This window comes from Mycteria americana (genome assembly GCF_035582795.1).
Source record: "Mycteria americana isolate JAX WOST 10 ecotype Jacksonville Zoo and Gardens chromosome Z unlocalized genomic scaffold, USCA_MyAme_1.0 Scaffold_18, whole genome shotgun sequence".
NCBI lineage: Eukaryota > Metazoa > Chordata > Aves > Ciconiiformes > Ciconiidae > Mycteria > Mycteria americana.
The window spans coordinates 735,084-749,918 of NW_027445436.1; the positions used below are offsets into that span (position 1 = coordinate 735,084).

Here is a 14,835-nt window from a genome sequence, read left to right on the forward strand (position 1 = left end):
CACTACTCGAATCGGTATGCTAGCCACATTTCACAGGCTGCAGTCAGTGCCTGCTGGGGGGATGAGAGGTAGTGTTCCTTTTTAATTACACACACCCCATGATCAGTGTGAGCGACGCAGTCATTCCATCTTGGCATTTGCAGGCCAGGTAGTACAGGATGCAGGGCAGTGTCTCAACCCCAAAAAAAGAGGTGGTGCACCTGGCTTCTCTAGAGGAAGAGGTCGGCACGGACACTAGAGAAACAGAGATGAGAACTAATTCTGGGAAGTCAGCATTTCCATGGTGTGCCCCACTCCACCTTGTGATGTTAAGGAATGTTACACAGTCATTGCTAAAAGGTAATATCCTATGCAACAACATAAATCTTCTTACCTGAAACCAGGAATATTTGTTCTTCCAGCCCAAGAAAATGAGGTGAGAGAGAAAGAGGGATAGAACAAGAGAATGGAAAAAGTAGGTGGTAATGAAGAGAGAAAAAGAATCCCTCAAGGGCATGGAGAAAATTGATATCCAAAGGTGGTGGTATCACCAAGAGGTTAGAGACCAAGTTCTGGGGCTTATCTCTGCCCCTGGACCTCCATCCTCTGGGGCAATCGGGTGGAGAAGCTGGTCTCACCTTTCCTTCAGAGAGCGTCTGTCCCTCTGCCATCTGGTGAGGAGGAATTAGGCATTGCGGAAGTGAAAGGGTTAACAAGATTGAAGTACTGAGGGTCCGGGTCATGTCCAAAAAAAGGAGACAGTGCATCTGGAACACTTTTGTTGTGGGGGAAGGAACTGCAGGGTTGCAGGGAGATAGCCAATCGTATTAGCTGAAGGGACGCATGGGGGGCGCGTGGACAAGACATGTAGACCAATAGGAGTTCTCTCAGTAGCACATGTACAAACAATTAGAAAGTATATAAGCCATGTAATATTTCAATAAAGGGTCTTCGATTTACCCCTCGATCGGAGTCCGTGCATCAATCCGCTACAAATGGCGCCTGAACAGGAGACTTGAAGTCTGCGGGACAGAAACTTGAAGTCTGCGGGACAGAATCGCGGGAAAGAGCGACCGGTAGCGGAGCCTGGCTGAACGTATAATCAGCGGTTGGAGAGCTGAAAAGTCCGGACAAAGTAATCACCCAGATCAGGTGAGCAGCCAGGGACAATGGGGGCAACAATGTCTGCAGAAGAAAACTCGGTGGTAACTGTGTTTAAGAAGATATTAGAAAAGCGCGGCATTAAGTATGATGAGACGCAACTGCGCATGCTGCTCGCCTGGCTTAAAGGCCGAGGTGTAGCTCCAGAATTGACTGAGGTATTTGAAACATGTACATGGGAAACAGCTGGACAGGTTTTATGGTACGCGGCTACCAGGGGGGACTCCAGTGCCACGGGCTTGTTAACAACACGGCGCTTAGTTACAGACTCGTTAAAGCAACTGAAGGCAGATCGCACTGTAACAGCTGCCGCTGCAGCAGCCACTTTAAGAGAAAGACAAAAAGAAGCGGCGGCTGCCACAGCTAACGAACTAGCGCCCACTGCACCTCCCTCGCCCGATTTTCCACCACCACCGTCACCTATGAATATGGATTCGTCGTTTGCAGAGGACCCGTACAAGGAGAAAAATAGAGGGGACTTTGAATGTGTTGAAACAGATTATGATCCAAGGAAACATTGGCAGGAGTTGCGGCAACAAGCAGAAAAAAGCGGCGATCATGCTATTGCTGCTCTCATAGCGTGTCCTGTGATTCGAGACGCTCAGGGGCGGACAGAATGGCAGGGGTTGCCGTTTGGACTAGTGAAAGAACTGCGAAAAAATGTTATGGATTATGGTCTTGGGTCACCATATGTACAGAGTTTATTGAATACCGTGTTTTTTAATTATGAACTGACCCCGTATGATATTAAACAGATATCCATGTTAATATTTACCCCTACACAAAAGGTAATGTTTGACGCACATTGGCGGACTGCCTGTGAGATGGCCGCCATAACTAATTCTGAACGGCCGGATGGCGACCCCTTGCGGGGCGCAGGAATACCGCAGCTGATGGGGGAAGCACCAGTACAGACACCGCAATTACAGGCTAGATTGAACCCTGCTATTCTGCAGCAGTCTCGCCAGTTGGCATACCAAGCTCTGCTGAAAACTCCCGATACAGGGAAGGCTACTCAATCATTTGTCTCTATAAAGCAGGGGATAGCTGAATCATTTATGTCATTTATAGATAAGCTGAAAGAAGCAATAGAGAAACAAGTTGAAAATGAAGCAGCAAGGGAAGTGTTGTTAATGAAGCTAGCCGTAGAAAATGCAAGTGTAGATTGTAAAAGGGTGTTACAGACCTTACGCAATCCCAACATGGTAGAAATGATGGAGGCCTGTCAAAAGGTTGGGTCATTCGAACATCAGGCTCAAGCCATGGCCTCCGCATTCGCAGCCTTGAGATTTGATAATAGAGCCTGTTTTAGGTGTGGGAAGACAGGACATTTTAAGCGCAATTGCCCAAACATAAACCAAATTCCAAACTCGGGACCTGGAGTTTGCCCCCGATGTGGGAAGGGGCGTCACTATGCTAATCAGTGCCGTTCCAAATGGGATAAAGATGGCAAACCAATTCAGGGAAACTTCCGAACCAGCGCGAGCCGGCGGCGTGCACAGACACAAGTGCCTCGGCAAGCCATGACAACAGCAATGGCCTCCAAGGCCGAACCGCAGGAAGCACCGGAATGGATGTCGCCACAGATGCTGAAATAATAATAGAAGACCAGACCGTGCACCGAGTGCCATTGAATGCAAGGGGACCCCTGGGGGGTGGTTTAAGTGCTTTGTTATTGGGACGTTCTAGTGTGACTTTGAAAGGACTCTTTGTGCTCCCTGGAGTCGTCGATGCAGATTATGAGGGCCAGATACAAGCAATGATATGGACTCCCTCTCCTCCAGTTGTCATTCCAAAAGGCAGCCGGATAGCACAGCTTGTACCGTTTAGAAGTCAAGTTCCAGTGACAGACTCAGTTAAAAGAGGAAAAGGTGGCTTTGGCTCCACAGGAACGCCCTTGATCTTATGGGCCCAAACAGTACAGTCACAACGGCCTATGTTAACATGTACTTTAAGTAATGGCCAAGGGACGCCTAGAACTATCAAACTACAGGGCATGATAGATACCGGAGCGGATGTTACAGTAATTTCAAAAGCAAAATGGCCCCAAGGATGGCCAATAAAAGAAGTTGCCTCTGCCCTATCTGGTATTGGAGGGACCACCACTTCATATCAAAGCGTATATATGATACAAGTCATTGGGCCTGAAGGCCAGGTCTCAACTACTCGCCCTTTTGTTGTTGCCATGCCGCTGATTCTCTGGGGGCGAGATGTTCTCTGCTCCTGGGGAGTCACTATCGGTACACAAAATTTTTAATGGGGGTCACTGAACCACAGCCTACCATTCCACTACAATGGCTCACTAACGAGCCTGTCTGGGTGGATCAGTGGCCCCTCACAAACGAAAAGATCCGCGCTCTGAATGATTTAGTGCAAGAACAGTTACAACAAGGTCACATTGTTCCAACTACAAGTCCATGGAATACCCCTGTGTTTGTTATAAAGAAAAAAAGCGGTAAATGGCGATTGTTACATGACTTGAGGCAAATCAATGCAGTGATCGAAAGCATGGGGGCTTTGCAGCCGGGACTCCCTTCTCCTACTATGATTCCTGCGAATTGGCCAATAATAGTGATGGACTTGAAGGATTGCTTTTTTACAATTCCTTTAGCGGCCCAAGACTGCCCTCGATTTGCTTTTTCGGTTCCCTCAATTAACAACAGCGAACCCATGCAACGATATCACTGGACGGTCTTGCCTCAAGGCATGAAAAATAGTCCCACGATATGTCAAGTATATGTCGCAAGAGCACTCTCTGGGGTTTGAGAACAATACCCACAAATACTAATATATCATTATATGGATGATATACTCATCGCTGGAGCTTCTGTAGACAATATACAGTTAGTAGTAAAAGACGCAGTTCAAGCATTACAGAAATTTGGATTACAAGTGGCACCTGAGAAGGTGCAAAAGGAACTCCCCTGGCGTTACTTAGGGTGGAAAATCATGGAATACGCTGTTGAACCTCAGAGAGTGGCCTTGAAGTGGGAAGTCAGCACTCTAAACGATGTACAAAGAATACTTGGCGCCATTAATTGGGTTCGACCCTTGCTGGGAATCACAAATGATACACTACAACCTCTCTTTGATTTATTAAGAGGTGATCCCGCACTAGATTCCAAACGTATACTGACTCCCGAAGCGAAGGAGGCCTTGGCTCACATCGAACAAGCAATACAGTCACGACAAGCCCATCGCGTGCATGACGGATACGGCCTCCAGCTCTATATCATTAACACTATTACCCAGCCGTTAGCTCTACTGCGGCAATGGGTAGCAACCAATAATGATCCTTTGCTTTTGATAGAATGGGTGTTTTTGCCATATCAGCCTGTGAAAACTATTACTACCAGAGTGGAAATGTTTGCGATGTTAATCCGTAAAGGGCGGAAACATGCTGTACAGTTACGAGGTGAGGAAGTGCATACGATTTACATTCCATTGACGAAAGAACATTTGGACTGGAGCTTAGCTAATAGCATACCGTTACAAACTGCTTTGCTAGGCTATGCGGGAACACTTAGCATCCACATGCCAGCTCATAAATTATTTATGGCATTTAAAGACATTGAAATAGTTGCTCGACCCAGATGCAGCCCTGTACCAGTCTCTGGAATTACTGTGTTTACCGATGGGTCAGGAAAAATGGGCTGAGCAGTCATAGTTTGGAAAGAAGAGGGACATTGGAAGGAAGAGGTCCATGTGGTCCAAGGCACTCCTCAAATAGTGGCATTAGTAGCAGTCATAAAAGCATTCCAAAGATGGAGTGAACCATTGAATATAGTGACTGATTCACAATACGTATGCGGGGTAGTCCAACGATTAGAGAAAGCATGGTTAAAACATGTTAATAACGAACAGCTGTTCTCTTTATTTAAACAATTATGGTATGAGTTAAATCGTAGACAAAACGATTTTTATGTACTACACACCAGGAGCCATACAAATCTACCAGGTTTTATTGCGGAAGGTAACCGTAGAGCAGATCGCTTGACCGCTCCAGTTTGGGCAACCCCAGTACCACAAACTATAAAACAAGCCCAGCTATCCCATGAGTTTTTTCACCAGTCAGCTAAAGCACTAAGAAAACAATTCGGCCTCTCTTGGGATACAGCCCGCGCCACTGTACGTGCGTGCCCTGATTGTCAACCTTTTGCTGCCGTCCGCCAAACGGGGGTAAATCCGCGAGGTCTCTACGCATTACAATTATGGCAGACAGATGTCACTCATATAGCTGAATTTGGGAGACAAAAATGGGTGCACGTTTCTATCGATACTTACTCGGGCGCTTTATGGGCAACTGCAGAATCTGGAGAAAAAGCAAAAGATGTCATTCGACACTGGACTGCAGCTTTCGCAGCCCTGGGGGTGCCATCTACTATCAAAACAGATAACGGGCCCGGGTACATTAGCCAGAAAACCCAACGCTTTTTACAGCTATGGGGTGTAGTACATGTAACAGGCATTCCACATTCCCCACAAGGCCAGGCTATTGTTGAACGCAGTCACCAAACCCTAAAACATATGCTTGAAAAACAAAAAGGGGGAACGGTGGGAGAAAGCCCCCAAGTATGGTTATGGAAAACCATTTATACCTTAAATTATTTAGATATTAGGGAGACCGCAGTGGAACAGCGACCACCAATTGTTCGACATTTTTTAAGTTTTGGTTCGACCGATAGGATAGATGTATCTAGCAAGGATGTTAAAGTGTGGGTGCGGTCTCTACAATCGGGACAATGGGAAGGACCTTATACATTAATAACATGGGGTCGAGGATATGCTTGTGTCTCCACAGAGCAAGGACCACGCTGGATCCCCGCTCGATATGTAAGACCGGCCCTTGAAAAAGCGAATCATGAAGACACCGACAAGCCTGCCCTTGCTAATGACATGGGGACTGCTGACGCTGACGACCATAACAGCAGCGAACCCCATGTCAACGATAACCTGGAACAGTAGCAACATATGGGTGTCTTTAGTGCGAACGCTGAATCAAACTGCTTTTTGTGTATCCATGGAACAACCGGAACAACCATTCCATACATGTCTTGTAGGATTGTCTATAGACGAGGTAGGGTTAATACAAAAAGAAGCAAGTGGAGTGCTAGCTGCAGGTAAATGTAATTCTACCACCAGTAATGTTAGCGCCTGCTTTGAGGATTGAGATAAGTGGGTGGCTTGAATCATTATTAAAAACTGGGTTATTGGTTATCGGTATATTTTTATGTATCTTGCTGTTTTTACCTTGCTTGTTGTCATGTGTCCAAGGAATGTTGCAGAAAATGGTGCAAAAAATATATGTTGTTGAAAAACAAAAAGGGGGAATTGAGGAGGAATTAGGCATTGCAGGAGTGAAAGGGTTAACAAGATTGAAGTACTGAGGGTCCGGGTCATGTCCAAAAAAAGGAGACAGTGCATCTGGAACACTTTTGTTGTGGGGGAAGGAACTGCAGGGTTGCAGGGAGATAGCCAATCGTATTAGCTGAAGGGACGCATGGGGGGCGCGTGGACAAGACATGTAGACCAATAGGAGTTCTCTCAGTAGCGCATGTACAAACAATTAGAAAGTATATAAGCCATGTAATATTTCAATAAAGGGTCTTTGATTTACCCTCTATTGGAGTCCATGCATCAATCCGCTACAGAACAGCACTGGTCCCAGTACGGACCCCTGAGGGACACCGCTCATCACTGATCTCCATCTGGACATTGAGCCGTTGACCGCTACCCTCTGGATGTGACCATCCAGCCAATTCCTTATCCACTGAACAGTCCACCCATCAAATCCGTATCTCTCCAATTTAGAGAGAAGGATGTTGTGGGGGACCATGTCAAAGGCCTTACAGAAGTCCAGATAGACGACATCCATTGCTTTTCCCTTGTCCACTGATGTGGTAACTCCCTCGTAGAAAGCCACTAGGTTGGTCAGGCAGGACTTGCCCTTGGTGAAGCCATGCTGGCTGTCTCGAATCACCTCCCTATCCTCCATGTGCTCTAGCATAGCTTCTAGGAGGATCTGTTCCATGATCTTCCCAGGCACAGAGGTGAGGCTGACAGGTCGGTAGTTCCCAGGGTCCTCCTTTCTACCCTTTTTAAAAATGGGTGCAATGTTTCCCTTCTTCCAGTCACCAGGGACTTCACCTGACTGCCATGACTTTTCAAATATCATGGAGAGTGGCTTGGCAGCTACATCAGCCAATTCCCTCAGGACTCTGGGATGCATCTCATCAGGTCCCATAGACTTATATATGTTCAGGTTGCTCAGGTGGTCTCGAACCTGATCTTCCCTTACAGTGGGAGGGGCTTTACCCCCCTGGTCCCCAACATGTTGTCCATTGACTCAGGAGGGGTGAGGAGAGTGGTTGCCAGAGAAGACTGAAGCAAAATGTTGTCGAGTACCTCAGCCACCTTCTTGTCTGTTGATACTAGGTCACCATTCTTGTTCATCAGTGGAGGTACACTTTCTTTAACTTTCCTTTTCTGGCTGACATACCTGTAGAAGCCCTTCTTGTTATTCTTTGCATCCCTTGCCAAGTTCAGCTCCAGCTGCGCCTTGGCCTTCCTGACCCCATCCCTACACAAGCGGGCAGCGTCCCTATACTCTTCCCAGGTTACTCGTCCCTGCTTCCACTGCCTGTGCAGTTCCCTCTTGCTCTTTAGTTTGACCAGCATGTCTTGACTCAGCCATGCTGGTCTCTTGCCTTCCTTGCCTGATTTCCTACATCTGGGGACGGAGAGCTCTTGCACTCTATGGAAAGCATCCTTAAAGATCTGCCAGCTCTGTTCTGCTCCCCTGTCCCTGAGGACCGTTTCCCAGGGGGTCCTACTGACTAACTCCTTGAAGAGCTGGAAGTTTGCTTTCCTAAAATTCAGGGTCCTGACTATACTCCTCACCTGTCCCATATCCCTCAGGACTGTGAACTCCACCAATGCGTGATCACTGCAGCCCAGGCTGCCTCCAATCTTGACGTCACTGATGAGCTCACTTGCATTGGTGACCATCAGGTCCAATATTGCATTCCCTTGGGTAGGTGTGTCTATTACTTGGGTTAAGAAGTTATCCTCAATGCACTCCAGGAGTCTCCTGGATTGCCTACAGCTCGCCGTGCTACTTTTCCACGGGGTGGTTGAAGTCCCCCAGTAGGACAAGAGCTTGCAAGCATGAAGCCTTCTGTAGCTGGAGGAAGAAGGCTTCATCAATAGGCTCCCTTTGATTGGGCGGCCTGTAGTAAACACCAACCACAAGGTTCCCTTTGTTGCCTCGGTCTCTAATTCTTACCCATAAGCTTTCAACCTGCTCGTGGCTATTCTTCAGGGACAGCTCTTCACACTATATCCATTTCTTGATATAGAGGGCAACACCTCCGCCCCTCCTTCCCTGCCTGTCCCTTCTGAATAGCCTGTAGCCATCGATAGCCACACTCCAGTCATGGGATTCGTCCCACCAGGTTTCTGTAATGGCAACCAGGTCATAGCTTTCTAGCAGCATGGTGGCTTCCAGCTCCTCCTGTTTGTTGCCCATGCTGCGTGCATTGCTGTAGAGACATTTCGTCTGGGCTGTTGGCCATGTCACCTTCCTAGTGGAACACCCCTTGTTTCCCTTAAGGTGTTCCACGGAAGTTTCCTTGTTGGCTCCTACTACCTCAGGAGCCCCCAGCTCATCTCCGCAAGACTCTGACTGTGGTGCAGCGTCCCCAGCATGCCCCTGGGCAACAGGTTGAGGGCCCATACTAGCACCCCGTCCCTCTAACCATTGTGTGTCCTCCTGCGGCTTGTCGCAGGCAAGCCTGATATGTTCCCCCTCCCCCTTCACATCTAGTTTAAAGCCCTGTCAATGAGCCCCGCAAGCTCCTGGGCAAAGACCCTCTTTCCCCTTTGAGAAAGGTAGCTCCCATTTGATGCCATCAAGCCTGGTGCCATGTAGGCCACCCCATTGTCAAGAAACCCAAAATTGTGGTGTTGACACCAGCCACGGAGCCATGTATTAATAGACTGGGTCTGCCTATTCCTTCCAATGTCACTGCCCACAACTGGAAGGAGGGAGGAAAAAATCACCTGTGCCCCAGATTCCCTCACTAACTGTCCCAAGGCCCTGAAGTCTCTTTTAATCTCCCTTGGGCCACGTACTGCAACTTTGTCACCTCCCACATGGAAGAGCAGTAATGGGTAGTAGTCAGAGGGCTGTACCAGGTGTACTAGGGCTGTTTCCTAGTGATATCTCTATCCCGGGCTCCTGGGAGGCAGCAGACCTCCCTATGAGTAGGGTCTGCCCGACATATTGGACCCTCTGTTCCCCTCAGCAGGGAGTCTCCTACAACTATGATGCATCTTTTCTTCCTTGTGGAGGTTGTAGTAATACGGGGTGTATGTCTTTCTGGTCTTGGCCGCTCCTCCGGTGTAGATGGATTGACATCCACATCGTCCACTGACTGGTCCTCCACCTCTAGAGCCTTATATCTATTGTGCAGAGGCACCTGGGGAGGTGTGGTGGGCAAGCACATCCTGCTTATTAGACAAAAGTACATTGTCTAAGCTCCTATGGAGATAGGGTAGGGCTCTACAGTGGATTTCTACAGCAGCATCAATCTTTATGTGTATTGTATACCTACATTTGATTATTACAACACCTGTAGTGCATGTAAAAAATATGCCAGGGAAGACAGTCTGGGTTACTCCTGCCTCGGGCAAAGGCAAGCCCATTCGTGGGATTGCTTTTGCTCAAGGACCCGGGTGCACGTGGTGGGTAATGCGAAAGGATGGGGAAGTCCGCTGTGTACCTCAAGGGGATTTGATTTTGGGTGAGAATAGCCAGTGAACTGAATGGTATGATGTTAACTGCTATATAATACTGTGTGTCATCACTTTTATGGTTGCTATACTCCATATCAATGGTATTTCAGTAAGAATCACCCAGATTAATGAAGAATGAACTTTGCTGAAACCAAGCAAAGTGCAGCAGTGATGGAACCAGAACTGGCTTCAGCATGCAACAATCCAACACCACACACCATCTCTCCTGCCCTGAAGGACTGTTATGACAGATGGAGCCCAAAGCCATGGACTAAATGAACCCAGTGGACATTTTAGAGGGATGGCCCATAGACCAAGGGAATGATATCTGTGTGTCTATATCAAAAGACAGGGAAAGTGGTGGTGATTAATTGGAATGTGTTGGAAAGGGTAGGAGCTGGGCATGACATAAATGGTATAGAATAAGGGGTGGCTACTGTCCTGGTTTTGGCTGGGATAGAGTTAATTTTCTTTCCAGTAGCTGCTCTAGTGCTGTGGTTTGGATTTAGTATGAGAATAATGTTGATAACATGCTGATGTTTTAGTTGTTGCTAAGTGGTGTTTACACTGGTCAAGGACTTTTCAGCTTCCCATGCTCTGCCAGGTGCACAAGAAGCTGGGAGGGGGCACAGCCAGGATAGTTGACCCAAACTGACCAAAGGGCTATTCCATACCATATGACGTCATGCCCAGTATAGAAACTGGGGGGAGTTGGCTGGGGGGCAGCGATCGCTGCTCGGGGACTGGCTGGGCGTTGGTCGGTGGGTGGTGAGTGGTTGCATCACTTGTTTTTTTTTTTTTCCTGGGTTTTGTTCCTCTGTCTCTCTCTTGTTGTTTTCCTTTTAATTACAATATTATTATTATTGGTTTTGTTGTTGTTGTTATTATTTCATTTATTAAACTGTTCTTATCTCAGCCCACGAGTTTTCTTACTTTTTCCTCTTCTGATTCTCTCCCCCAACCCTCTGGGAGCGGGGGAGGGTGAGTGAGTGGCTGTGTGGTGCCTAGTTGCCGACTGAAGCTAAAGCACAACAGTCTTCTGTTAAGATGGGCCCTTCAAACTATTTCACCCTCAGGCACACTCAGGCATACCAAGTCACTCCTAAAAATCTTTACACTGATACTCCTTTAACTTGTTTAATTTTCAATTTATTTCTAAATTAGTAGCTATTTGTGACTGGAACAAGTGATCAGTGAACTGGTAGGGGAAAAATGTCTCATTGTGTGTCTCTACACCAGCTGATTTATATCAACTCACATTCTGTGGTGAAAAGCAATTTAAAAAACATAAATACTTGGTAGAAGTTGTGCAGCTGTATCAGCGCATCCTTATGCTATACTGTGCAAGGTTTGGACATGTGATGAATGAAGGTTATATTCTTAAAAGAGGATTCCCAGGTAACTTGTTTACTTAAATCCTTGTAATTCAGATTCATGACATAATTTTAAATAATTTATCCCACAGAATTTAATGTATAGCACATATGCAGGTCAAATTTAAACTGTTGCTTACACATGAATTAAAGTTATGGACATGTCTTTAAATCTCCACAAAATTTAAGATTAAGCCAGATGAATTTCAAAGGTAATTGGCTGTTAAATACTATCAGTCTTACAGGAGAAAGTTCTAAGCAACTGCTGTTTCTAGATTCATTTGCTAAGGAAACTTGTATAAAAACCTTTCATAAAAGACAAGCTGTATTTGTTTCAAAGTAGAGAAAAAGGCTTGGTTTTGTTCTTGGCAAGTAGCCCTTATATGTTGACATTTGTGGAACATGTCTCCCCTGACATCAGGCTGTGGAATTGCCTTCATAATTCAAGTCTGTGGAGAAGATATGAAAGATGACACACCAAAATTATATCCCTTTATCAACAGAACACTATTAAGAAATACAGCCCTCAGTCCCTCTCAACCTACCTCAGTTCCTTGATTTTCATTCCTGAGACCAAACAGAAGAGTTTATTTTCTTGTCATCACTTTGCAGAGTAGTATTAAATAATTAAATGAATACAGTAGGTGTTTCTGGGTTGTCACCAGGATCACTTCACAATGCAAGACTTTTCAGAACTTGGAGAAATGTACTTCTGGGATGGTATCAGACTTTCATACTCACAGGTCTCATCTCCACCAGTTTGCCAAACTATGGAGGAATTTGAGGCTCTAAGACCAGCTTTTTTGATGGAACAGATGGCTTGATTGATTTCAGCCTTCAGGAAAAGACTGAATGCCTTTTTTTTTTTTTTCCTCTCCCATCAGATGACCAATTCTGCATGCTGTCATGTGCAGGGCCAGTGTTCCCAGAGACACTAGCTCCTTGTTCAAGGACAGCCAGAAATATTGCAAGTGTACATTCAATTGGCCAACAGGTGCTTCAGGAAGCTCCAGATGTTGAGCAAAGACAAATGCAAAGTCTTGCATCTGGAAGGGAACACAGTGTGCATCAGTGCAGGTCAGGGACTGACTGGTTTGTGAGCAGCTCTGCAAAAGGGACCTGAGCTCCTGGTGGACCAGTGAACCTGGATTCAGCAGTGTACCCATGCAGTGATAAAGGCTAACCACATACCGAGGACAAGTGCTCATTCCCCTCTGCTTGGGACTTATGGGTCTGAATCTGGAGTACAGTGTCCAGTTTTGAGCATGCAGTATGAAAGATATTATAAACTAGAGAGAATCTAGCAAAGGGCCACTAAGATGGTTAAGAGACTGGAGCACATGCTGGGGGACACCCAGGGACCTTGGCCAATAATGCCCAAGACTGGTACCTGCAAGCAGTTGCACAGCGCAAACCGACAGCACTTTCTGCCTGACTCTGGACCAGCTGTAACCTCTCTGCTGGGAAGGGAAGGTTAGACATAGCAAACATAATGCTGGAGGGGGAGCGAGCTAGCGTGGGAGATAATCTAATCTCACTGGTTCTTAAATATACCCCTCTATCCAGATCCACCATGTTTTGTTGTTTGCTCTGCCTCACCTGTTGAACATCTCTGCTATACACCTACCTACATTCTTGATTTGTAGTTTCATCCTCCCTAGGGAACTGAGAGCAGCCTGTGTGCAAACATCCTCTGGCCTGAGATTTAAGCACAAGCTCTAGCTATATCACCTTCTGTAACTGGCCCAAGAATATTATTTCTTTATTCTTGTACATAAGGAGAATATCTTATCCAGAACCACTAGTGCTAAAATGGCACAAAAGACAAACTAAATCACAGACTAAAGCGTCAATCACTTTGCAATGATGCCAGCAATTATTTCCATACATCCTCCTGACAGCAACTCCAGCTATTCTCTTTAGCTACAATACTCATTCTTCTGTACAAATTGATATTGATACCCACCAGATTAAAAGAAGAGGCAGCATATTCCATGTCTATAAGCTATTAAAAAACATGTTGATTTTCTCATAGGCTTTTCTATAACTGCATCTGCTTGCTGCCATATCTGAGAAGGGAGTAAAATTGATTACTTGAAATGAAACAATTTTGGCAAAGGGTGTAGGGATGCCGCCTGGACAGCATCAGTGGCTGATGTGGATCAGCAGTGCCATCCAGTGGGACACACAGCGAGCCACAACTCCCCTCTGAAGTTGCAGGGAAGCGAAGGGTCCCCAATGCCGCTCCCGCCTGGAGCCTCTGTGACCACCCAGGGCCACTCCATTAGAAGAACCTGCGAGACACCTAGCAAGTCACAGGGACGCTGTCAGTGTGCTGCCTCCTTTCTCCTGCGAGCTTGGCAGGTACCCTCACGTACTGCTTTGGAGCTGGCAGCAGGCATTTTTGTTATTCTAAGTTTCAAAGACTTTATGAAAATTAGCATCCCCACAGACACTTTCTTTTTGGGAAAGCTGCTCAGGGGAAGACTCAGTAATTGAGTTTTATTATACATCAGAGGTATTGTCATTTTAACCTTTTGCTTTTATTTTGTGACCACTTTTTAGATAAACATTCTGCCTCAGTGGGCAGGAAAGTGATTTTCTTTCTAGCACTGTTAGAATCCTTCATCCCAAGGAGAACAAAATTTCTGGGATCTAGATCCCAATGGTTTAATTTCTCACAAAGCCATCGCAGTTGCATTTACTGTGACCAATAAAAAATCAAACAAATAAAAAAAAATGCTTTAAAATACATTTTAGTGATGTTCTAATATTCCATATTCAACTACTTTTGAATTTGTAATGATTTAAGTCCCAAACTTAATTGACTTCCTTTGCACAGCACACATGCTCATCTTCCTTGCCTGTATTGATCCACCACAGTATCCAGTCATGCAAGCTACCCCACCAGCTCTACGATTCCAATGATGCTGCTGGAGCTCTGCAACTGCACAGACTTCTAATTCCCACTGTTTGTTTCCTAGGCTGCATACAACTCATAATTCTTACTTCTTTAAATTATCCTATCTTTAAGTTAATATAACTGATGTTCTTTAGGTTAAGAAAAATTATATTCCCTACATTATCTTGACCTTCTAAAATGACAGTGAATTAATATCTGTTAATTAAACAGATAACATTCAATAACATTGTTTTCATTAGTGACTAATGATGACAATGATAGTTTGTTATTGTCCTGGTTTCGGCTGGGATATAGTTAATTTTCTTCCTAGTAGCTGGTATAGTGCTGTGCTTTGGATTTTAGTATAAGAATAATATTGATAACACGCTGATGTTTTGGCTGTCGCTAAGCGGTGTTTACATTGGTCAAGGACTTTCCCCCCCTTCAGCTCCCCATGCTCTGCCAGGTGCCCAAGAAATGGGAGGGGGCACAGCCAGGATAGTTGATCCAAACTGCCCAAAGGGCTATTCCATACCATATGATGTCATGCCCAGTATATAAACTGGGGGGAGTTGGCCGGGGGGTAGCGATCACTGCTCGGAGACTGGCTGGGCGTCGGTCAGC

At 45.9% G+C, this 14,835-nt stretch overlaps 1 protein-coding gene and 1 long non-coding RNA gene across 3 annotated transcripts in view; one reads left to right on the forward strand and one right to left on the reverse strand.

The window, feature by feature from the left end:
* LOC142402955 (uncharacterized) overlaps nt 1-14,835 on the reverse strand; it is a 904,242-nt gene that overhangs the window by 605,917 nt on the left and 283,490 nt on the right. The window lies entirely within an intron of this gene.
* Nucleotides 1,149-3,590, forward strand: LOC142402939 (endogenous retrovirus group K member 5 Gag polyprotein-like). The gene is made up of 2 exons (XM_075488918.1): nt 1,149-2,443; nt 3,452-3,590. Exons 1-2 carry the CDS (start codon nt 1,149-1,151, stop codon nt 3,504-3,506), a joined length of 1,350 nt encoding a protein of 449 aa, XP_075345033.1. The 3' UTR covers nt 3,507-3,590.